This window comes from Hibiscus syriacus, unplaced genomic scaffold, assembly GCF_006381635.1.
Source record: "Hibiscus syriacus cultivar Baekdansim isolate YM2019G1 unplaced genomic scaffold, ASM638163v2 tig00112762_pilon, whole genome shotgun sequence".
NCBI lineage: Eukaryota > Viridiplantae > Streptophyta > Magnoliopsida > Malvales > Malvaceae > Hibiscus > Hibiscus syriacus.
Window position 1 is genome coordinate 232,486 of NW_024063399.1, and position 23,580 is coordinate 256,065.

The following is a 23,580-nucleotide window of genomic DNA, read 5'->3' on the forward strand; positions in this document are numbered from 1 at the left end:
GAGAAATTTGATCCGACAGGGAAGTAACTCATTGGAATGGGAGGGCTTTTCTTTGATTTTCGGTCACTACCAGCTTTAACTTTGGTGGGTGATGGTGGACTGTCGTCTCCCTTGGAAGCTACCTTGTTAGAACCAGAGAAACAAGTGAGAAAACACGTAAAGAGAGCCATGGCAAATTAGGGTTTAGCTTGCAGGAGTCGGTCCTTCGCTTGTGTAGAGGATTTTTTGCTATGTTGTTGGCAAACATTTTGCTGGTGGTGTCTTATATGTAAGCAGGGTGGTCGGTTGCGTGGAACGAGTGAAGTACATGAATCCTGGACTGATGAAGTTGCTTTCACTTCTTTCTCTTTGGTGCTTTCCAGGCAAGAATGATGTGAGGGGTTTTGATGCGTGGTCAACAAGTAAAGTTGAAAATTCAAACACAATTCTATGAGACTTTGACCATTGTGATCTTCCTAGTTAAGTTAGAAGCCTTAAATCATTTCAAAATTCAATACCCACGTTTTTTTTATTGTAGCATCCACAAGAAAACCAAAGGTTAAAAATTAAGAGAAAATACCAATTCAAAAATTTAATGTTCATTTTAGAACTCTTAAAAACTTGGTGATCAAAACAATCATCTTAATATAGTTCAATGACCATCGATGTACCTTGCCTAAAAAATTGGCATTAACACCTAAACGGAAGGTAGTGGTGTCATCAATTTACACCTACTATTACTGATAAATGGGGTGCCGGAGGGGTCGGTGCCATGGAAGATGAGGATGCTACTGCCAAGAAAGAGAATCACAGCAAGAAATCCCGCTCCCAACAATGCACTCTTCAAATTTCAAACCTCAACCATACTAACCGTTTCGACCGAAGATTAAATCAATCCGCATCGACTTTTGTTCACTCCTAATCACTGGACTCTACTCATGAAAATGGCTGGACAACACTTTCATTAATCAAAATATCTTAAATAAAATCATATAAGAACAATTGGAAATCGAAGTTGGCTTCAGACATTCAATTTATAGAAAAATAAAGATCCAAGTTCAGACAGTTAAACAACTGTAATTGTCAAGGGCATAACATTGGCTCAAGTAGACACCACACAGAATTTACACCTTTTTCATTTAGCTATATACATGATAAGATTGCATTGCCTAGAATAGCATTATGCTCAAAGCAAAGGGGAACCAAATGTGTTTTCTCCACTGCAAGTCATATAAAGAAAACCATCTTTGTCCTTGTTTTCCTCGTAAATCGCAGACATCAACGCGGCTGCAGCGAAAATAAAAAATGAGACGCGCCCCACAAATAGAACAGAAATATGTGATATAACTGTGATACTCGAAGCTATAACATGTTAACACACCAGTAGGCGGGAGAGTATTCTTCACAAAGACAAATATAGCTTTCTCAGCACTAAGCTTAATCCGTTTACGGACAACATAAACAAATTGCCCCACAGTCAAATCAGCAGGAACAAGATACCTGAAGCCGTAACCAGAGAAGAATATTAAAAGTGCATTTCGTAAGTTACATATCGAATAACAAGAATATCGATCTATCTTCTTCCAAAGCATCATAGCCAAAGACTTCATAAACATGTCGACTAGTAAATTAAATAACTTCTGGAAAAGAGTGATTTGAGGTTGTAATACAACAAGTGAAACTTTAATATAAACAAGGGGAAATGCTACTAACTTCTTTTTATCGATATCGGGAATGTCACTTCGTTCAGCCTTCTCCACAATAATCTGCACGGTTCCCCATTAGCATCGAAGAATATTCAGAGACTAATACACCATAAAAAGGTTTTCAACAGAAAAAGGAAGATGGTGACTTAAATATTCTTACAGGAATTCTGTCCGGATACTTTTCCCTGATCCGATCAGCTTCAGCTTGCCTCCTTTCTGAGAATAAGAAATTTTCAAAATAGGACTATGAGTCTGAGTATTGACAAAATTTTATTCGATTAATCCAACCAAAGAATATAAGCAGCAGGGGCAAATGAGAATTGGAATAATATCAGGACAATCTAAACAAGCCGATTTATAGGGTAGATCAATAAATTAAATTAAAAATAATTATGACTAGGGTTATCTATATATAAAAACGATGAACATCTCAAGAACATGACTAAGAAAGATTCATTCAGTTTGAAAGCAATACAATCAAATTAACCCAAATTGATCCAATGTTACCTATTTTCCAAAAATCCCACATGACAGTCCGCATCAAGGTAGCAGATTAAGAATAAGAATCACTGATAATTTTTTTAAAGAAAGATCAAATTTTCAAACCAAAAAGATAAAACAAAGAATGCCCAAATCAAATCGAACAGCAATTCAGTCAAGCAGAAAAAAATATACAGAAAAGATTAGGGGACGACGAACTAACCCAAAGGATGTTCAAGCTTGAAGGAACTTTTCGCCATTGCAAAATTCAACACCTGATTACACCTGCGAATTCCAAACAATGAAACATAACTTTCAGAAAACAAATAAAAAATAAAAAACGTTTGTTGAAAATAACTTTCAGAAAACATACCCAACAAGAAATGACAGGAGAAAAGCTTTAAGAAATTAGGGTCTCGATCCAAAAAAAGATCCAATTGATTGATGATCGCTGGAGAGAATTGCAAGCAAAGAAATTTATAAGAAAATATAGAATTTATATAAGAAATCCTTTCAAGGGTTTACTTCAATTTGAGGTGAAACACAGAACCAGAAAGCTTAAGAGGAATTATTCACAAATACATTTCCCCTATTTGTTTGCCCTTTCCCTGCTTACGAGGAATCTAATCCGGGCCTGCTTAGAACAATGAAATAACAAAATTGGTCCAGTTATTTAACCCAATTTGGCATAAAAAAAATTATTTTAGAAACTACGGTGTTTGCTACAGTAATTTAAAATTCATCAGTTGGGCATGACGAGATATATTATTGAAATTCGTCACTACAACGTAACAAAATTTAATAAAATTAATATTTTATAAGAATTCGTCACTTCGATAATGAATTTAAATAAAAAAAATATTATTTAGATAAACTCGTCATATGGATGAGACGAATTTACCTTCCACTGTAATATTTATTGTAAATCTCAAAATAATTTTGAAAATAACTTAATAGGTTAATTTTTTTTACCCGTATGGCCTAGTCGGCAAAAAAAACCCCAAAGAAATCAAGTTTAAGAAACGAAGCCTGTTTAGGCTTTTTAATTGAAGTTAGGGCTCTAATGGGCTGCCATGGAGAACAAAAAATGGGGTAGGCTTACAATGTACATGGGCTTACTTATTAGTCAATAATATTTAGATCAATTTTGAATTTAATTTTTTTTTATTTTTGTCAAGTCATTATAGGTTTAGATTAATTTCGATTTTATTATTTCAAATTCGGTTCAACTTATATTTTAATCTTTTTCGGATTGTGAATATTTTTCATCTCTCTTGTATATGGCAATATACATGTAGAGCATGCATTTAGTACTCATGGTCCATTAGGTTTAGTACACCATTTAAGACCCCTTCTGCAAGTAATATCTCACTCTCAATAACTATTCTGTCCCATTGTCCCCAGTAACCAGTCTTTATGCAAAAAAAAAAAAAGCATGGGTCAATGCCACCCTGTGCCATCGTCATCATCGACAGTAGGTGACGTCAAAGAAAAGGGCGTTGTGAGGATGATGATCATGAAACGTGCTCGAGCTTCAAGAACCAAGTGTTCAACCATAAGGAAGGAGCAACGGTCGAGGTTTTACATATTGAGGAGGTGCGTTTTTATGTTCTTATGTTGGCAGAAGTAGGGCAATTGAGTATTGAATTTTCCTCTCTTTTGTTGTGTAATGACTTCGTTCATAAATTTATGCAGTAATGTTCAAGTAACAAGAGGGTAAAAGTACACACTACTAAGCTATATAGAGTTATAGACTGCTACCGTGTTAAGGACCTAGGGTTTTTCTGGTGATAATGATGATGAAGGATAGGTAGACTCTTTCTTCTATATTTTCTTTGTGATTCTGCGAACATTATATTTGCTGTCGGACACTTATATTTACTAGATTCGAACTTGAGACATGGAACTCGTTATCATTGTAATGAACTAACAAACATCAATAAACATTTCATATATACATCTTAGACATGACATCAAACTGATGAGCATGTTTTCAAGAATCAGAAAGTAGATGGAACTCAAAAATATATCGGAATATCGGGTCTTTTCTTTTTGGCCACTCGGGTTAAGGGCTTTGTTTCAATATTTATTATTAGTTTCTTTGTTAACCGGCACTGCTTTTATTAGGGGAACATGCTTCAAGCATACATTCACCATGGTGGAACATGGGGTTTGTCAGTAAAACGATCAGAGCATTCTTGGAGACAATGTAATAAACTTTTATGGCCCCGGGGCTCAATCTTCATTTACTTTGGTCTTACCCCATGGTCCTTTTTCAGAGGCCACTCAGTTCCTGTTTTTTATCGGTTAAAATGTTCGAGTAAGAAGATCATGCATGACAATCAAATTTGAAAATGACTTACGATCAGCCCGATCCTTGATCGGAAGGCATGCAGTACGAATAGATTATTCGATCAACTAAAGCATCGGAATGATCACGACAAACAACACCAATAGCGAATATCTTCGTTGCAAGGACAAGAATCTCGTCTAGTCAATGCATGATTTCTAGACCATTTGTTTCTTGGTAATTGCTTACTAAATCCTCTTGACTCCGACCCATGGTGACTTTAACCACATGGTTACTTGACAGGAGAAGATTAATTCTAAGTTGATGGCTTGAACTACACCCTAACTAAGACCTTTGAAACATTGGAAAAGCCTTTGATGTTAGACTTTAAGGGTCAGCAGCTTGAGCTACAAAACCCTAAAATAAAATGTAAAGCTTAGGTACTAGGATCCAACTTCAATATGAATCAAGATTAGTAAGTTGAATAAGTCAACTTGGGTACGGTTTTTGGTCTACTCAAATTTGATTCTAACATAACATTCTTTCATCCGAATTGATTCGAGTTTAGAGAAGTTTCATCCAATCCGAAATTGACTCGATTTTTAGGGTAAATATCTCAATCGGCTCAACACACACACATATATCATCTTTATTAGGTAAAATAGGGACCTAATTGAAAAAAATATATAAAGAGGGGTGTTATAGGAATTATCTTTAAATATATAAAGGTTAATTATACTATTATTCTCGTATCGAATCAAGTATTTTTCACCATAAATCCAAATCTTATCTGACTCGGCTTCATTCTTCAAAAAATTGTTCCAATATCAAGTTAAGTCGAATCGAATCGAATCGGATTCAGGTCAAATATCCACTCTTGATGAAGATCAAGCATTGGACCACAATCCCTAAATCTGATAGCAACATTTAGGATATCACATAGATGTAGTCATTATTTGTACCATTTATTACAAATATTATGTTTCCTATACATCAGTATCAGTAGATTTTATAAAAGTTTATTATAAAGATAATTCTTATATTTTTGTCTTTTTAATTTATAATATTAAGATTTAAATGTTTGGTTTTATTTAAGAGATTTAATATTATGTTATGTTAAATCGGACTTTTGGTTTTGAAGTTTTTTTTCTTCTGAAATTCAAATAATGCTGGTGGGGGCACCACACCATTGCCATGCCCTTTTCGACCTCATCATAAATACAGAATTGAAAGCTCAAGGGTTCTTTCCAATGAGCTTTACCCATTATCTCTATAAAAAAAACTTGTATATTTAATATACTCAACCTTCTTTTTGTACTTGGGTTGGTGCCCTTATTCAATGCTTACCACACCATTTTCATGGCCACTTCCATCTTTCTCTCTCATTCATTTAATACATGAGAATCTTCATGTCTGAAAGAATAGCCTCTATTAACGTTTCTTCTCTTACATACCCTAGAAGCTGTTTTTCCTCTTTGTGTCTTTTTATTGAGTTACTAGTTCATCATCTTCCATGATCGGTTGAAGTTTGAAGTTTGAAGGTAAATATATATTTTTGCTCGTTCATATGAACCCTACACTTATTATTTTGTTGTACGTTTCTCTAGGAAGAAGGCGAGAGACCATATCGAAAGCATAGTGAAGATACGAATGCAAAATCGAGATATTGGTATGGTTCAATCGGAGAACTTGGCTCTAAGGATTAGAGTTTTGTTATTTGATTGAGCCGTGCCAATATCACGCACACAATTGCTCGTGGTTTTAACTTTGCTTTCAATTGGTATAGAAGGTTTTCAAAATCAAGGTACGTCCCTCTTTGGCTCTATGTTTCCCAAAGCATACTCAAGCCTATAGCTGTTAATCTGCAATAAATTGTCGGACCCTTTCTTCCAAATATAAAAATGACCTAATCCTCTCTCTCTTTTAATCAGATTTTGAATGTTATTTAGAGTTTTCTTCATTTGAATCATACAATTAAAAAGAACTGCTCATGTACATATATATATACACACATACGGAAATGATGCTTGCAGCATGTAGCTTGACTATGGCATATATATATATAATGATCCAGAGCTCTCAATTATAATCGGAGTTGAGTCCATTCGAATCTTTAAACAGATGATAAAACTCTTTTAAAACTGTTTTTTCATATCACAAAATTCAAATTCAACATCTTCCTCGGACAATCACCGAATGCCCCCATTCGCGCGAATCAATAACAGTTGGAAAAAAAAGGGGTTGGTCTCAAGAATGATACAACTTGGCTTTATTTACCGAGCAGTGTCTAAACGATAATTATCACGGAACGGAACGATGTACAAAGCTAACAAAATGGGCAGTTGAACTGTTGTATTTTTTGGATTAACCCGCTTCTTTCCTTCTACTGTTTCTTAGCTGCATGGTAAAGCTCGATATAGTCGAGTGCAGGCCGGTTCCACGACCAGTCTTGCTCCATCACCCTCGTGCATAATGAGTTGAACCAATCCCGATCATCGTACCAAGCCGTGATTGCCCTAGAACACCGATGAACAATAGATTCAACTCAAATTCATAGCAGCATTTGCAGATTAAAACATATTGTAGAACAAGAACAGGGAAATGGAAACTTTAAACTAATTGATAATGACCGAACAAACGGGTTTTTACTAACTTGGGTGCCAAGAAATGAACTCACCTGTTGAGGGCATAGTCAACTCCACCACAATCAGCTCCGTCAAAGGTGAATCCATTGGTTTCAAGACCGTGTGCTTCTGCTCTAGCTTTATCGTTATCGACATCAAATACAGTGTCGTAGAGACCTTACCGAAAAAGTAAATCAAAACACAATGTCAGTATACTTTTGAGAGATTCTAAGAACAGAAGCTCAATAAATTCAATGGAAACCGAAAAGTCATTCATAGTGCCTGTGAACATCTAAGTATCGCAAGAAAAGATCATTATCGTATCGACACGACTTGATAATCAAGACAGAAGATTAAAAACGTCAAAATTACAGGCTTAAGACAAGAATGTACCTCCTGTTTTACGAACAACCGGTATAGAACCATATCTCATAGCCGTCAGTTGAGTCAGTCCACAAGGTTCGAAAATTGACGGGACTAGAATGAAATCAGAACCAGCATATATCTGTAAAAAAAGAATCACATGAACAATCAAAATAAACCACGCTCATTGAGGGAAAACAGACTTTAAGAGTGCACACCAAGTGAGAAAGTGGCTCATCATAAGTCAATTGAAGGCGAGCACGATCCCCGTGAGATGAATGTAGGTTGTTGGCCAAATTTACAAAATCATTTTGGATGTGAGGATCCGGAGCTGAACCAAGCAGTACAACCTGTTGCAGTAACAAAAGTTCCATCATTTGCTTAAGAAGATGCTTTAAGTAGAAGAAATACACAACCAAGGAGATTCCCACAAGTTGTTTATACAATTATTCCAAACATATCAAACGTTGTGTTTATGCAAGAAGCCGTGGTGCATGTTAATCACGTTAATGTCGCTACAGAAGAAGTCCGGACTCTTATAAACCTCATAGTGTATGATTCTATATGAGCTCATACAGGGGGGGAAGGGGAGGGGTAACCTGTCCGTTGCGTTCTAAGGTGCGCAAAATCGCATGCTTGATAAGGTGGATTCCTTTCTGATGAGTTAAACGAGTAATAATTCCAACCAAAGGAAGATCAGATTTTTTCAAACCAAGCCTCTGCTGCAAGGCTTCCTTAGCAGCTCGTTTTCCTTCAACAACATTTTCTGAAGTGTAAGACATCTGGAATGAAAAGGCACAAAAATTCAAGAACAATCATGGGAAAAACAGGAGAAAAGCTTGAACAATAATGCGAAAACGCTCGTTTTATCTTCTACGGATCAAGGAAAATCTCATTGATACAATATTTACTGAATACAGGTCTTTCCACTTACAGGAATGAACTCATCGTTATAAGGATCCCAAATATCTAAGTCGATTCCATTTAATATTCCATGGAACTTGTGGAGATGAGGAGAAATTGCAGGATTTCCGGCAACTTCCTTCGCATATGTGTGTGAAACCTGCATCATATGAATAACAACTCAGACACTGTCATAGTAACTCTGAAAGAAAAAAGACATCAAACTATCTCGTATTCAAATGAGCAAAAAGCATGTGTAATTCATCATAAATACACTATATTTAAAACAATATGTATACTTGTATGCTTATGGAAGACATAAATATTCAAGAAGTAAAAATTTTAGGTACATACGGTTGTAGCTTTGTCTGTGTATGCCATAGCTTTCGCGATGAAGTGCGCTCCGAATTCGAGGTTATGTATGGTGAAGACAACCCGAGATTTGCAAAGACCATAATGCATATAATGGTCCTTAAACAGCCATGCAACCGGCGCACTAGACCAATCATGGACATGGATGATATCCTGCCAAGGGTTAAGCGCACTTAATGACTTGTAAGGCCTACAGATTCAAACAGAAAAATCGAGATGCCATGCATGGTACGTTTAAATATTAAAGCCAGATCCATAGGATGAATCGTAAACTCACAGGGTGAATTCCACCTTGTTGTAGAAACTCGAGGGCAGCGTGGCAAAAGAAACCAAACCTCTGTGCATCGTTTCCACAACCATAAACACACCCTTTCGAGAAGAATCTGCAAGCAACCGTACAGGAGAGGAATCTTAAGATTATAATTTATTTAACACAATGAAACATTTTGATTCTGCAAGGTGCACCGGGAGTACAAAAATTACCCACCCATTTAGTGGCTCCAGAAAGTAAACCGAAAGGCCTTCGACTTCACCGAACCAAACTTTAATTTCAGTGCCACCCCAAGAATAGCTTCTTTGGTGATGTAAATCTGTCACCTACATCATAAAACATCCATTTGACGGATATGAATGATTTTCCTTTTTCCCATTCTCAACTGCTATGATATGAATGAATCACTGTAAGAAGCAGATTATGAGATAAGGTTTGTGCAACAATCTTGCCCTGATATTAAAAGAAAATCGTACTTCAGCCACCTCATGCAATAGCTAACACCAAATACGAGCTCAGAAACGAGGTCTAGTACGCAAGAATTAAAATCAAAACAGTCTATATAGTTGAGGAAATTGAGGAAATATCTCTGGTGAAGACAATGAAGCTGAAATATCGGGCTAAAGTGACAGCAACCTTACATGGTTAAGGTTCAAGCAGTCGAACTTTGGTAAAATGACATGCACTTTGTGGTTCAGATCTTGAACAGCACGGGACAGACTAGTAACAACATCACCGAGGCCTCCAACCTGCAAAGTTAAAAAATGGAAGCAACTAAGAAAAATATGCAGACTGAAAAATATCTGGTGTTTTTCATACACGTATAAAGAAAAATTATTACTCTACAGAAATTGATTATATGACTTATGTCAGATCAAGAGAGGAATATGTCTATATGGCATTCTTCCAGCTTAAAGAATTTGAACAGAATCATTATAAGCAAAAGAAAAACCTTCTTATAGATAAAGTGTGAGTCGAAAAGGCACCTTTGCAATGGGCGCCATCTCAACAGCAATATGCACAACGTGCAGTGGTGGTTCTTTCACAGTTCCTCCAAAAACAGGTAAATGATAATCCATACGGCCTTTGTTGTCGAAAATTCCACCGTCTTCCCTCTCGGAGAAAACAAAGTCCATCATATATGCATCCGTCGGAATCTTGACTGCAAAGACACATAAAAGTCAGTCGGTCTTTGCATTCAAAAGCTGAGGAAACCCCTAAATTGCAGGCACGTTAAGAATGCAACATTAATACAAAAAGAACACCGCATGTCACTTAACAAGATGCTATAAAGCAACAATGGTTTGGTCATATATGCATCACACTCAGGCATATAATTAGAAATAAGTTACCTGCAGAGGAGGAGATAAAGAAAAGATATGTTCTCCATGTTAAAGCAAAACAGATCCCATATAAATTAAAAACCCGAGAAGGTTGACTCAGTTTACCAGTGGCTTTTAAATGAGAACCGTTATCTGCAGGCAACATTCTTTGAGGCGGCAATGAATCCATATTGTGAGTCCAACGATTAAACGAACATCTGAACCATACTTCAGGTTTTCCATCAAGAACAGTATCAGAAGGATTATAGAAAACCGTCACCGTCCTTCCTGCTTGAACATGGAGAGGTTCAGTATAAACTAAATTTTTCTGAGAAAGCAAAAATCTCTTCAAAGTTCTTTCCTTCAACTTAGCTTTCATTTTCCCTGTTTTCTCAGCCTATGACAAGTGAAGAATAAGAAAAACAAATCAGAAAAGCCGGATAAATTAACGATTAAACTTTCTTATAGTCTATTCTATGGGAAGTCTGGAACACGAATATAGTTTCATGGAACTGACCTTGGCTCGAATGGTCTCCTTCTTTAGTTTCCTCTCCTTTTGAAGCTTCCTGAATATCTGCTGTTCTACCTCAACCCAGTACCTCTCTTCAGGAACGGCTTTCGGGACAACAGCATGGAAGTCTTGACTATTATTGTTATCATAAATAGTCGCAGCCTTAGGAGGTCCATCAGCGAAGACCCAATCCAACACAAGTGTTTGATCAGGTATAACAACTGTGGAAAAATTGCACCTCAATCATATCATGACATGCCACAGAAATGTCCCTCTACTTATAAAGTATTATCTCAATCAACAACAAAGAATGCTCAATCAGATGACTTGAACAACTACATTAAAGAGCCCCGAGATAGAAGCATTAAACATTATGTGACTCCTCTATGTCATTGGATGCATACAAAATAAAGTCGGAGCACATATTGAGGATAATGAAGATTTTGAATCATATCAGCACAAATTCAATGGAAAATATCTAGTTAAACGTACCTTCTGCGTACCACCAGTCATTGCCCTTTTCTCTGATCTCACAAGCTTTTCAGCAATTGTTAATCCATCATTCCAATTATTATGCCCGCCATGAATCCAAAGCTCATTGGCATGAGCGAGAGGGCCTGAACTCCTTCGATAGTGTATCTTGAACTTGTCATCCCCTTTAAATTCACTCGGCTCCATGAACCAAATATTATTGATCGATTGAGCCGCATTTTCCATCAATTGTTGCAATATTTCTCGTCTCTTTTCAATCTCTGTTCTTGCTTGTGTTCTATCTGCTTCACTTTCTGCCTTCTCTACTTCTATTCTTCTTTTACCTACTTCTACTCTTCTTTTCTCTTCTTCCTGCCTTTCCATTTCAACCTTTTCTTCCTCGAGTTGCTCTTCTTTCCTTCGATTCTCCTCAACCAAGAAATCTTCAAATGCAAGCTCATCCATTCCACCCTCGACAGGTATGCAAAAGTCATTTTTATCGTTATTATCGTAAGTGTTCTTCCCATTACAGAACACAAAATCCATCTTGTAAGCTTCCTTAGGTACATAAATCACACAAGACCACCAATCCCCTCTAAGATGGCTCTTATTCAACCTTGTAGTGAACGATCTCCATCGCCAGTGATTGAAGGATCCCTCGATTAGAACATCCGGTTCATCTTTCAGAGGGGAGAAGCTCCTATTAAAGAACACTTCTATGTCCTCGCCAGGTTTTAGAATTTGAGGATAGACAAAAAGTTTGTCTCCACTAGAGAATTTTTCCTCTGCAAGCCCCTCGATTTCCAGCTTACGCAAATTTGCTTCCATCTCCAACTTCAATTGTAGAGAATTATCTTCAACTCTTTCTCCATTAGTCTCATCACTTTTAATCTTTGCAGCACCATTGCCATCAGATTGCTTCTCTTCAGAGATGACATCGATTGGTATACTCGCTCCGTTTTCTGAAGCGATTTCTTTCTTTTCTAACCCGGCAACATCTTCAAGAATCTTACTTGCACTTCCATTTACCACATTAGGTTTCTCATACCATTTACCACATTCAGGTTGACTATACTTCCGTTTACCACTTTCAAGTTGTTGATATCGGCATCTAACTCTTTTCCCACTGACGATAAATCCTCTTTTGCCTCCTCTTGACCTTCATCGACCGTACTCTTCTGATAAACTTCAGTGATCGATCCTTCCTCAAGAGCAACCATTGATTCAATTTCAATGTTGTTAGGCCCTGCAGACTCGATCGGTGAATCTTCTTTGTCACCATTAATCTTTGGCTTCCTCTTCGGGGTGATCGATTCATCCTCAAGAGCAACCTTGGATTCAACTTCAGCATTGTTAGGCTCTGCAGACTCGGCCGACACGGGCAAGCTAGATTCCTCTTTGTCACCATTTATCTTTGGCTTCCTCTTCTTGATGCTCGATTCACCTTGCGATTTCGGGGTGGAACCCTTCGGAGCTGGACCTTTAGAGCCCGCGTTAGATGATCTTCTCGGTCTCCTCTTCGAAGAATCTATAAAACTCAAATTTGTAACCAAACAGTTCTATATCAGAAACATTAAACTAAATTCAAAGCACATCAGTTAGCAACAACAAACCAGATGCACTAGCAGTAATTCTAGGTGAAAGACTGTTGGCTCGGCACTGCCATGGGGTAAACTGCAACCATTAAATCAAAATCAGAACAAGCATTCAAGGCCAAGAAGATCACAATACAATTCTATACTAGATCATAAAAAAAATGAGATTTTCACAGAAACAAAGATATAATCAGCTAAAAAGGAATGGATATATATATATATATATATATAAAACACTACTGATCATTCAAAAACACACACAAAAATCACCTGTCTAGAACCCAGAAAAGGTTTGATCTTGAAACAGCCACTGGTCTGATGCAACACAACTTTATAACTCGGAGGTCTCTGTAATTGCAAACTCAACTCCATTGCTGAGTTATCAGAACAGAAAGAGAATGTTTGCGGTTACGAGAGAGTTCACATAAAATCTATTATACTACACTCATTTATTGATCCATAATTCATTAATGAACTCACTTGGTATCTCACAAAAACCCAGAATTTAAATCAAACAGAAACTGGACGTGACTCTCTGAGGATAACAGGCATTGACCACCATTTAAAAAACCTGGTGATGACGATTGGATGTATGATTTGTGGTTAATTCTCCGAGTTTTGGCGTCAGGGAAAGAGACCCTGACAACTGACCATGTATACGATTATCATGAAAATATCTGTGAAGAATGAAGATTGTGACAGTGAAAAGGAGTTTTTTTTAGCGGCTGCTAGTTGTTTTGGGCTTGAGATGAAGAAGAGCCGTAGCCATGAATTCGACACGTCAAATCACGAGTTACCTGTTTGGCAGAGAGGGTTCCTTTGCAAACTGTGACTGAGTCCAAAAGTGGGCTCTTGTTTACTTTATAATAGTGTAATTCTAGTTTTAGTCCCTATATCGTGTTAACTTTTAAAATTTAAAATTTAATCCTTACACTTTAATTTGTATTAATTCGATCATCAACTTTAATTTGACATAACTTGAACTCTTTCATTTTACAGTGCTATTGAGAAGCGAAATTGATGATATTATTAACAACATCGACTAACAGTATTATTTTGATTTAGTAATAATATTATAAAAATATGATCCATAATTTTAATGGTTGAAGAGAGTGATATGTGAGTTATAATAATTAATAAAGATTATCTGTAATACCTTATAGTTATCCAGACCATTAAAATAAATTAAGACCAATAATTTAGTTTTTTTCTTTTAATTTTCTATACAAATGTAAATTCACATAAAAGATGACGAAGCTAAAAAAAACAACCAAAGATTGCCCATTTTGTTTGTTTGTTAAAAAACTCAGGGTAAATTACAAATGTCATCATTAAACTTTATTCTCTCTCCTATTTTGTTCATTAAATTTTAAAAGTTTTCAGTTTTCTCACTTAACTTAATATATTGAATTTTTTGTCACTTGCGTTAAATTGTTAACGTCGTTAAAACAATGATGTTTTAAAAAGAAATTATTTTATCAAATTAATGTCATTTTGCATTTATATAAAATCTCATTTATAACGTCGTTAGTGAGGAAACAGCTAAGTGATAAAAAACCCAATGTATTAAGTTATGTGAGGAAATTAAAAGATTTAAAGTACGGTGAATGAAATAGGAGAGAAGGTAAAGTTCAATTACCAAATTTGTAATTTACCCAGAAAGTTAAGGTTAAATTCTATTCTTGGTCACTAAATTTTAAGGAAATGTCTTGTTTTAGTCATGAACCAGAAAAGGTTTCAATTTTGACACTAAATTTCATTGGCACTAAATTTGTAATTTACGTTCAGTTGAGATTATTTACGAGATTTTCTGATTCAGAAATCAAGTTCCTATATACGCTATAGTAGTTATCTCAACACAATTTTTGTTTGTTTATTTTTAAAATTATTTTTTAATAAAAGTTAAAAAAAATATTCTGATGTGAATGCTGAGGTGGTCAAATGATTTTAGAAAAAGTTACTCATTCACATAAGAACATTAGAGAAAATAATTTTCACTATTCATTTTAAGATGGTAATAAATATAATTTCGCACGGTAAATAACACGAACACAAAAGCAAAGAGATCACGTCCTGTTAGCAGATATTCCTCCCAATCTTCTTCCTCCTCCACTAATCTCTACCTCAATTTCGTAATCATCCTCGTCTTCAACTGTCCTCTTAAAATTTTCATTCAAACCAAAAGAAATAAATTATCGTTAATCACCGTATTTCATCCAGACTATCAATAGACACATATTAGTCAGGTCCTTGAAATACAATAATCAAAATTTAAACACGTATGTAACCAACACGAACCAAACGAATTCGATAGTAAAAAAATTGTTGTTATTTCTCGAGATTTCGGATTTGAGCACTGGAGTTACGAGTATTCAATGTCAAATGACCGAGGGTTATCTTTGAACAAATACTACTTGTACCGAGTGTTTTAAATTGAATAAATTTACTTGTTAATTCTTCTTTGTTATCGATTTATTGTTGATTATTTGGTTTTGTTTCGCTTATTTATGTGCATGAGTCTATTTTCCAAAACCAACAGTAAGAATGGAACATTCTACATTTTTTTAATTATCCAATCGTGGCTGGTGATATAGGCACGACTTAGGGCATGACGCGGTCCAACGTGACAGTTTCTAGAAGATCCAGTCAGCAATAGCTTTTAGAAGGTGATCCAATCAACATTATCCAAAAGGAAGTTGTGTAGAAATTACTTAGATTTAAGTTTGCATTTGAATTTAAAATTTTGGAAATTGAGATTAGATTTGATTCTCATTAAGATAGCATAATCCAAATCGGACTTCTCCATCACTTAAAGCTAATTTAGTGCTAACAGCAATAGCCGTAGTTAGTCCAAACAAAGACTGAATTTTAAAGTTTGGCTTGAGAATATCAGTTTACCAGAAGAAAAGTAAGTTATAAGGATTGGACCTTGTAGACTGTAATCGGCATGAATTTCGAGGTAAAATCTCTTTTGATGATCGAAATAAATTTTGACAAAGTAAACTTGAGACTATTCTTCATCATTACTGTTTTCAAATATTATTTCACTCTTTGTTGTTTAACTTTTACTTGTTTCATTACTTAATTTTTACAAAATCTTCCTCCTCCCTTTTACTACAGTTTCCTGTATCTGAATCAACACAATTCGACTTTGAAAATTTCTAAGTCCTCGTACATCGATTCTTTTTTACTACGCTTATTTAATTTATTTCATTCGAGGAAAGAATTTTATTTGATAATACGACGCTTGTCAGTCGTATTAAACCGTAGATCGACAGTTGGAGATTTGCTGGGAATGCAATCTGACGATTCATTGCTTTTTCAACATTACATCCTGGTGGGGATCATCTGATGTGGCAAAATCCGAGTGGTGGTATTTTGCAGCTCAACTTGAATCTGAAAGCAGCTTGTTGCGATTCCAAGGGAATAATTTACTAGATGGTGTCACAATGTCATTGTCAACCAACTTTTTAGCCCCTACCCATGTTTCCTTGGTGCCTGTGCTGAAGGGCTTGAAGTGAACCAAATGGATATGGAGAATTAAGAGTTTGCAGAAGCAGAATCTATTCGGCTTAATCGATTTTGATTTTTAATCAGTTCGAAAATTCGATTCAGTTTAGTAAACTCTAATTACATGAATTTGATGATATCTCCGTCAAAACCAATACAAAGCAAAAATTTTCTGGGCACCTGGCTTGCCCTCCTATTTACAGCAAGAATAAAGACACTGGCGACGCAAAATCTTGGTTGAGGGCACTCTTTACGGATCGATCATCTTTCTCTTTTTGATGAGACAGGCCTTTCTCAGTTTATAATTGGGTTGGCAGCATCCCGGGAATAAGCAACTCGATCACTGTTGCCGTTGCCGTTGCCGAGTATGAGAGTTTAATTAACCAACGTCTTTAGTGTCATCTTTTGAGTTCCCTAAACTCGTACCATCCGTTGCGGTTTTATTAGTCCTACGAGTGCGTTTTCTTGGTTTCCTTAACGTTGGAACTGATAAAGGACCCAAGCTGAGTTGTTCTGCCATATCCACGGCATGCTCCAGCGGTGCGACTTTTCTTGTGCTTTGTGTTGCCTGCTTTGAAGGTCTGTTGAGACGATGTGAAGATGAAGTTTTAGTAGGAGGGCCTTTGCTGATTGTACTCGATTCATTCTTAGGCTTTGCATGTGAAGTACGGTTTGATGCAGATGCATCTAAGCTCAACGAGGAACTGCTTTTATCCTTCTTTGGACCTGTCAAACCCATCTTCAAGAAAGACGGGGTTTCCCTTTCATGACTACAAACATTGTTTTCCGTGTTGCCGTGGATACTTAATTCCCTTCGTTGATCATTACAATCTTCATCCGTCACAATTTCTTGTGTCATGGAGCATTGAGCATCCTACGAAAAGCAATAAAGTAGGAATTGAGAAACAAGGGCTAGAGAACAGCACAAATGATATGAAAGCATGCTCATGTTGCAATGGGAAAAGACCGGGATAACAACAAGAGAGAGGAGAGATACCTTATCTTGCATCTCAGAAACTTGCTCGCAGCCTGAACCTTCTTCTCCTTCAGAATCAGCCATTTCTTCACACTCAAACTCAACATTTTCTTCAAACTCTTCATCAGAGTCGCTTAACTCTTCCTGTTCCATCACAATCTCTGGATGAGACTGGTTACTTGCATCATCAATGTATCTGCCAATGATTTTGGTTGATACAGTTGATGAACAGCCACCAAAAACAAAGTTGTTGCCTGATGAATGGAAAGCGTCGGGTGTTTCTGTTGCATTTTGAGAATTTAGAAACCGAACTGATGAGTCTGTAGGAAGTGCAGTCACACCCCTACTTAATGCTGCATTTTCTTTTGTAGAAGAACTAAGATGGATCTCCAAGTCTAGCTCGTTAACTTTCTCAATTGGACTAGAGGGTCTAGACCCGATAAAAAGTGGGCTGCAATGAACCACTGGCCTCCTCTGGAAAGCATCCAAAGGAGAGGGTGTAGCAGATCTGCCATCCAAACCAGTAGATGTTGATGCAATGGAGCATGCAGTTACTAGTTCACTATTTGTTTCATCAGTTCTTTGCAGGAGCGGGTGGAAATCAATTCCATATGATGCTGAAACAGATTCCTTCATTCTCAAAGATTTGGTCAACTTATCATCAGCGCTGTTAGCTTGCTGTGAACTGTAAAAGAGACTTAGGTTTAGTTGGGGCTGGTTCCCGGAGAACAAACTTAAAGAACTGAATGTACCAGCTCCACAATTCATTGGATAATATGGCAGTTGTCCATCTTCTGGGGTCTGGAATAGCAATGGATGCATCTGAAGATCTGTGCGAGTACTTTCCTCTGCAACCCTTTTGTCTTTGACAACCCTTGATTCTTCTGAGTTTGAATTTGTGATATTTTCCCTCGTTGGATTGCTTTTATCACTTCTATTCACCAATGACTTAGCAAAACCCGAAAATGGAGAAACTATATTTCCTATTCCAACATCAACACCACCAGCTCCAGCTGCAGAAACCTTGGTGTATGCTCCACATTGATTGAATTTCAGAGCCGATTCTGGGATTACACGAACAGATGGTGGTAAATTCACTGGGGGCAAATCTGGTGCCAGTTTCACTAACCGTAGATTGTTGCATTTGCGAGAACGATATGGCCGTAAATATATCTGAGTTTTGGAGGTATTTGATATCATATTAGGAACAGTGTAGGTTGGTTGCAATGCATTAGATGCACAGTGAGGAAAGGTGTAAGGCTGCTGGGAATGATTCAATGCATGCTGAGATCCCTGATTTAGGCCAGTCAATGGCCGAGTGACTGCACACCTATAGTTATTGGGTTGTTCTCTGGCATTTGGACCCTCTTCTGTAGGCATAACATTAGGTGGGTTCTTGTCTCCAACGATCGAGCAAGGACCTTCAGATGAGAAGACCTTGGTAATACCTGGCCTCCAATCAGCTAAAAATCCCTCATGAACATAAGACTCCTCTGCATTATCTATGCGACCATCTCCACTGCAATTCTCTACACCAGTATATTGACAGTCCTACAGTCGAGGAAAGAAAGTTAATCATCTCATAAAAGAACACTCCCCCAAGTATCACAGATCCAAGCTGACTCAAACTATATGGTTTATAAAGTTGATAAATGAATTAAAACAAGAACACTGCAAGAACATAGATTGCAAATGCAGGTCAATTTTTAATTACAAATTTCTGAACATTTTAGAATCTTTGCTTTATGTTCTGAAAGTGTTATCCTAATCTGCAAAATGTGATACACTCAATTAGATGATTAAAGATCACGCTTTAGCCAAGTAACAAAGAGATCAGCAATTTTGAAGATCAAGTTTTAATGGACATAAATGCATTGGTACAACCATTTACAAAATATTCATATTTTCTACGGTCTTTAAGATATCAGATTAATCATTCATGTTTCAGAGGTCATACACAGTGATCGCAATAACAGGTGAAAATGAGAAGAAAATGGGAATACGTGCTTCCAACTTCAAATTGGTAACAAACCTCTTTACCAAATGCATGCTGCCAATTACTTGAGTTGGCAGCTTTACGCTTTCTTCTTTCTGATTCATATTTTCGCCGCTTCTCCTTTTTGGCGGCATCTTGTTTATATGACTTCTGAGTTCCAAGGGCTATGCGCCACTGCCGGGGAAGCAAGGATGGATCCCTGTGTGAGACTATAAATTTCCAGACAGACATCCAATCAAGTTTGAAAACCTTGAGCCCCTGCAAATGTTGGAATCATACTTGGAATTACAAGACTAAATCCAAAGGATGACAAGACAAAAAGTACACAACGATTAAGAGATTACCTCATGAATACCTTGTATCTCTTCTGCAGTCAAGGGAGATGTTTTCATTCTCCGGACTGCCTGCACAAAGTACCAAAATGTTTCTTTTATCTAAAATCTTGCAAATAAATAGTAAAGAGGTCAGCAATCAAGTAACTATAATGCAAGTTAACTCCTAGGATGTAACTTTACAAGTAGAACAATTTAATCCAAAGACCACCTCTTGCAATGCAATATAACCTAATAATCAATTACTTCACTACTTTGGACACCCACTATGGTTAAGTTCTAACCATTAAAAATTAGAATTCCAAGACTATATAGTTCTTTCAACCATCAAAACAAACACGATGCTCGATGGAGCAGAAAAAATGTCACCCAAATTCGTTTAGGTCCAATTTTATAATAAAATATGAAAATTAAAATATTTGAGAACTATGGTGCTTAATTGGAATATAAGCAAGCAGATACGGAAAAAGTGAAGGATGAGAGGCACCATGATTAATTTATACAATCAAATGATGAATCAAAAAGATAAAGCCTAACTAAAATAGATATCAAAAGGTAGATATGTTCATCTTTGATTTGGGAAATAAGGGCAGATACCTTTATGGGATTCTCTGGCGCTTTAGATGAGCATCGATTTTTTTGCCTAACAAAAATCTGAAGAAAGTAAATGCACAAAATGAAATAGGAGCTTAGTGTCCAATCACCAAGAGTACTTGGATAGTGTTGCAGAAAAAGATGAGGATATAAGTTACCTGATGCTTTGATTTGCAAGGAAGAAAGCGTTGCTGAATTGCCTTCCAATCTGTATTGTATTCCATCAAACCCAAAGCCAATAATCTGCATAAAAATCTCAAATATAAAAATAATTTGCCTTCACAAGCTTTGTTTCTCTTTGTTTAAATATATGTTTAAGTTTCATTAGCATGAATGCTTAACAAAGAGTCGAGACAATCAAACAACAAAAGAACAGGGAAGCATGCAACTCACTCATCCTCTGCATCAGTGAAAAGAACCCGATTTGCAACTGCAACAGGTGGTGGCTTATGTGGGAATAATGCTGGATTGAACAACGGAAAAAATCTCTGTGCTAACTTCGCTATTTCCTTGGGGACAAAGGCAATTGACTGCATTTTTGTTTTCTCAACAAGTGTAGCAGCCAATGTCTTCTTAGCTGGCGCCTGACAGGCTGATGATGGCACTATACAGCCAGCCGGTAGAGTGCTGCTTCTTGATGTTTCATTATTAGCTTCCGTCATGGATGGAGAACAAGGAAGAGGGAACAGAGGTGCCTTTTCATATTGTGTGGTACAACCACTCTCTAATTGGCATTGCCGATGCTCCTGGACAGCTGTCAAATAACTGTAAATTGTCAAAACCCATTGATATTCACAGCAAGCAGATCAAAGGGGGGGGGGGTAAATTTAAGCATACCAGAAAATACATCATCCATGTATCTTCCAACTAAATTAAATGGAGCAACATCAAGAATGGATAATACGGGGCTGCTTAAAGAAGGCACCCAGGAAGAGCACAACTGCCCGTTAGAAAAATGTTCATATCTTCTTCCCGGACTATAAATACTTTCAGCATCAAGCATCTGTGTATCTGTGGAAGAGCAGACTCCATTAGCATTAAATGTAGATGTTTTAGGAGTGTTCTGTGTGGGACACAAAAGTGGGACCTCATTTTGTACTGATGAAGAAGCATATGGAGCCCTGAAGCAAATATCAGGATATGGTTTTCTTTTACAAGCTATAGCTTCATCTCGTTTTTGAAGCATCTCAAGAATCAGTCCCTGAATTTGAGATGCAATGTGCTGCCGGGAATGGTCAAGCACACAAAGAGAAAATATTTGAATAAGAAGCTGCACATGCTCATGTATCAAGCAATGCAACTGGCCTATCTGATATGCAGTGAACCCATTGATGAAACCATCTACTGGTGCAGAGGATACAGAACTCTTATAAGCCTCAAACATCCAAGCTTTCCCATTAAGAGTAGGTGTGGGTGTAATCGGTCCATTAGGCAAAATTGGTAAGAGGGGGCGCAATGGTCTCTTAGACTGCTCCGAAAGCTTTTTTTCATACAGAGCTGAGGCTTTTTGCCGTCTATTTTGCCTTGTTTCTGGCCGTTTTCCAGCTCTTTGATTTTCCTCTGCCCGTGTCTTCTCCAATGTAACTTCTTCGTAATCACTCTCAAGTGCCTCCTCAAGTTCTACTTCAAAATCGGCATCATTTTCCTCGTCTTCATCATCGATATTTTCATTTTCCTGAGTTGACAGGTGACAACCATCCCCACCTTGCAATACAGCTGCAAGAAATTTCCTATACTCCTCTTCATCATCAACATTCTGAACATCATCCTCATCATCTGTTTCCTGAAGAAAGGCCTCAAGTTCATCAAGAGTGAAACCGGCAAGTGAATAACGAGCCCTAGTGCGCCTGCAGATAGCATCATCTTCATCGTCATTCAAATGCATCATTGTCTTCTGGGAATGTGTAGCATTACTTGAGTCTCCAGCTGTACTTTTCTTTACGCTACTGCTCAACTGGCGTTCCTCTCCTCTTTCCAATTCAGGGGAGGCAGTACTTTGCATCACAATTTCCTCGTCGCAGTGCTCAGATTCTCCAACATCAGCGTTTGCAACTTAGTATTAACCTTTGATGAATTAACATCAGTAGTAACACGGGTATTTACTCTACTATCAACTGTATCACCATCCAAACCCTCGACTTCAGAACACAAACTAGAAGAAGCCTCCAGAGAAGGTGTTTCCTTCAAAAAGGGATTGAAATCCACATCTTCTTCCTCATCCTCACCTTCCTCCACTTCTTCCTCCGCTTCCTCCACGCCATCATCAGATTTTGAGTGACCACTTCTCACAACAAGAACATTTTGCTGACCTTGACTCTCAACTTCACTAGTTTGCACATTCTCATATGAAGCCATTTTGGATGAATTTCACCACACCGAAAGCACAGAACTAAACAAAACTGCAATGAATAATTACATCCAAACCTAGACTAAAAAAGATTATATTTTTCATACAAAACAATTTAATCCCAGTTCAAATATTTGAATCAGCACGCGGAAGAAGAGAACAACTAAATTAAACTGATTGCAAATAGCATTAATCAAATCATATAATCGCAAGCGCGAAAATCAACAAAGTGAAAGATTTGACCCATAAATTTAATGGGTTAATATTAAATCTATCGACTTTTAAAACCTAACTACTTGCATTGTAAAAAAAAGGGGGTTGATCCAGAGAGAATTAGATAAAATTAATTGGTTTAGAATACTGAAAACAGCTAAATATTCGACTGAAATACTTTAAAACACGGAAATTGAAAACGAAATTATTCAAAATAATGTAAAAGGAAAGAGGAGAGTCGTGGTCGTACCAGCGAATTGAGCCGGCTTGTCGAGGAATTTGGGAATATAGGGCGCGAAACGGCAGAAGCATGTGCAACTCTCTCAACCGAGGGAAGATACAAGAAAGGACGACGCCGTTTCCACGCATTATGTATTCATTCCGTGGCCACCTTTTTTTTCAAATTAATTTTTGGGTAAATTACACTTTTAGTACTTAATCTATTAGTTTTAGTCCGTTTTAGTATCAAAACTTTCAATTTTTCAAAACATACCTAAAATTTATTTTTTGTTTCATTTTAGTACCCACTCAAAATTTAACGTTAAGTTCTGAAAAAATTGAAAGTTTTGGTACTAAAACGGAAGAAAAATGATAGTTTAGGTACTAAACGCATTAAGTTTTTAACAGCGGATACTAAAATGAAACAAAAATTAAATATTAGGTATGATTTTGGAAAAATTAAAAGTTTAGGTACTGAAATGGACCAAAATTACTAGTTTAGACAC

The 23,580-nt window shown here is 36.9% G+C and overlaps 2 protein-coding genes and 1 pseudogene across 4 annotated transcripts; all 3 read right to left on the reverse strand.

Annotated features, from left to right (window-relative positions):
* Nucleotides 1–976: 976 nt before the first annotated feature.
* On the reverse strand, nucleotides 977–2,675 carry LOC120183495 (autophagy-related protein 8C-like). 2 transcript variants are annotated; one of them, XM_039188173.1, is made up of 6 exons: nucleotides 2,552–2,675; nucleotides 2,389–2,472; nucleotides 1,846–1,901; nucleotides 1,693–1,745; nucleotides 1,361–1,479; nucleotides 977–1,266 (listed from the first exon to the last, which is right to left on the reverse strand). In XM_039188173.1, exons 2-6 carry the CDS (start codon nucleotides 2,423–2,425, stop codon nucleotides 1,166–1,168), a joined length of 366 nt encoding a protein of 121 aa, XP_039044104.1. In that variant the 5' UTR covers nucleotides 2,426–2,472; nucleotides 2,552–2,675; the 3' UTR covers nucleotides 977–1,165. The 2 variants fall into 2 exon arrangements, with proteins under 2 accessions (XP_039044104.1, XP_039044105.1); XM_039188174.1 differs by having other exon boundaries at nucleotides 2,389–2,450; nucleotides 2,539–2,675.
* A 3,967-nt stretch (nucleotides 2,676–6,642) lies between these two features.
* On the reverse strand, nucleotides 6,643–13,335 carry LOC120183496 (annotated as a pseudogene).
* Nucleotides 13,336–16,529: 3,194 nt separating this feature from the next.
* Nucleotides 16,530–23,196, reverse strand: LOC120183481. Of its 2 annotated transcripts, none has more exons than XM_039188164.1 (9): nucleotides 23,106–23,196; nucleotides 21,133–22,684; nucleotides 20,689–21,049; nucleotides 20,454–20,538; nucleotides 20,299–20,355; nucleotides 19,714–19,773; nucleotides 19,406–19,627; nucleotides 17,395–18,924; nucleotides 16,530–17,271 (listed from the first exon to the last, which is right to left on the reverse strand). In XM_039188164.1, the coding sequence occupies exons 2-9, from the start codon at nucleotides 22,295–22,297 to the stop codon at nucleotides 16,777–16,779; spliced, it is 3,975 nt and encodes a 1,324-aa protein (XP_039044095.1). In that variant the 5' UTR covers nucleotides 22,298–22,684; nucleotides 23,106–23,196; the 3' UTR covers nucleotides 16,530–16,776. The 2 variants fall into 2 exon arrangements, with proteins under 2 accessions (XP_039044095.1, XP_039044096.1); XM_039188165.1 differs by having other exon boundaries at nucleotides 21,133–22,694; nucleotides 23,106–23,166.
* Nucleotides 23,197–23,580: the final 384 nt, after the last annotated feature.

Bases quoted from the DNA above. Each gene is read 5' to 3' on its own strand.
- LOC120183481 (XM_039188164.1), bottom strand. From the start codon at position 22,297: ATGCAAAGTACTGCCTCCCCTGAATTGGAAAGAGGAGAGGAACGCCAG. The intron at 21,050-21,132 runs GTATGCTTAAAT...GTTATTTGACAG, and splicing joins CATGGATGATGTATTTTCTG to CTGTCCAGGAGCATCGGCAA. The intron at 20,539-20,688 runs GTGAGTTGCATG...ATTTTTATGCAG, and splicing joins TTCACTGATGCAGAGGATGA to ATTATTGGCTTTGGGTTTGA.
- LOC120183495 (XM_039188173.1), bottom strand. From the start codon at position 2,425: ATGGCGAAAAGTTCCTTCAAGCTTGAACATCCTTTGG. The intron at 1,480-1,692 runs GTTAGTAGCATT...TTACGGCTTCAG, and splicing joins CCCGATATCGATAAAAAGAA to GTATCTTGTTCCTGCTGATT. The intron at 1,267-1,360 runs GTGTGTTAACAT...TTTTCGCTGCAG, and splicing joins GAATACTCTCCCGCCTACTG to CCGCGTTGATGTCTGCGATT.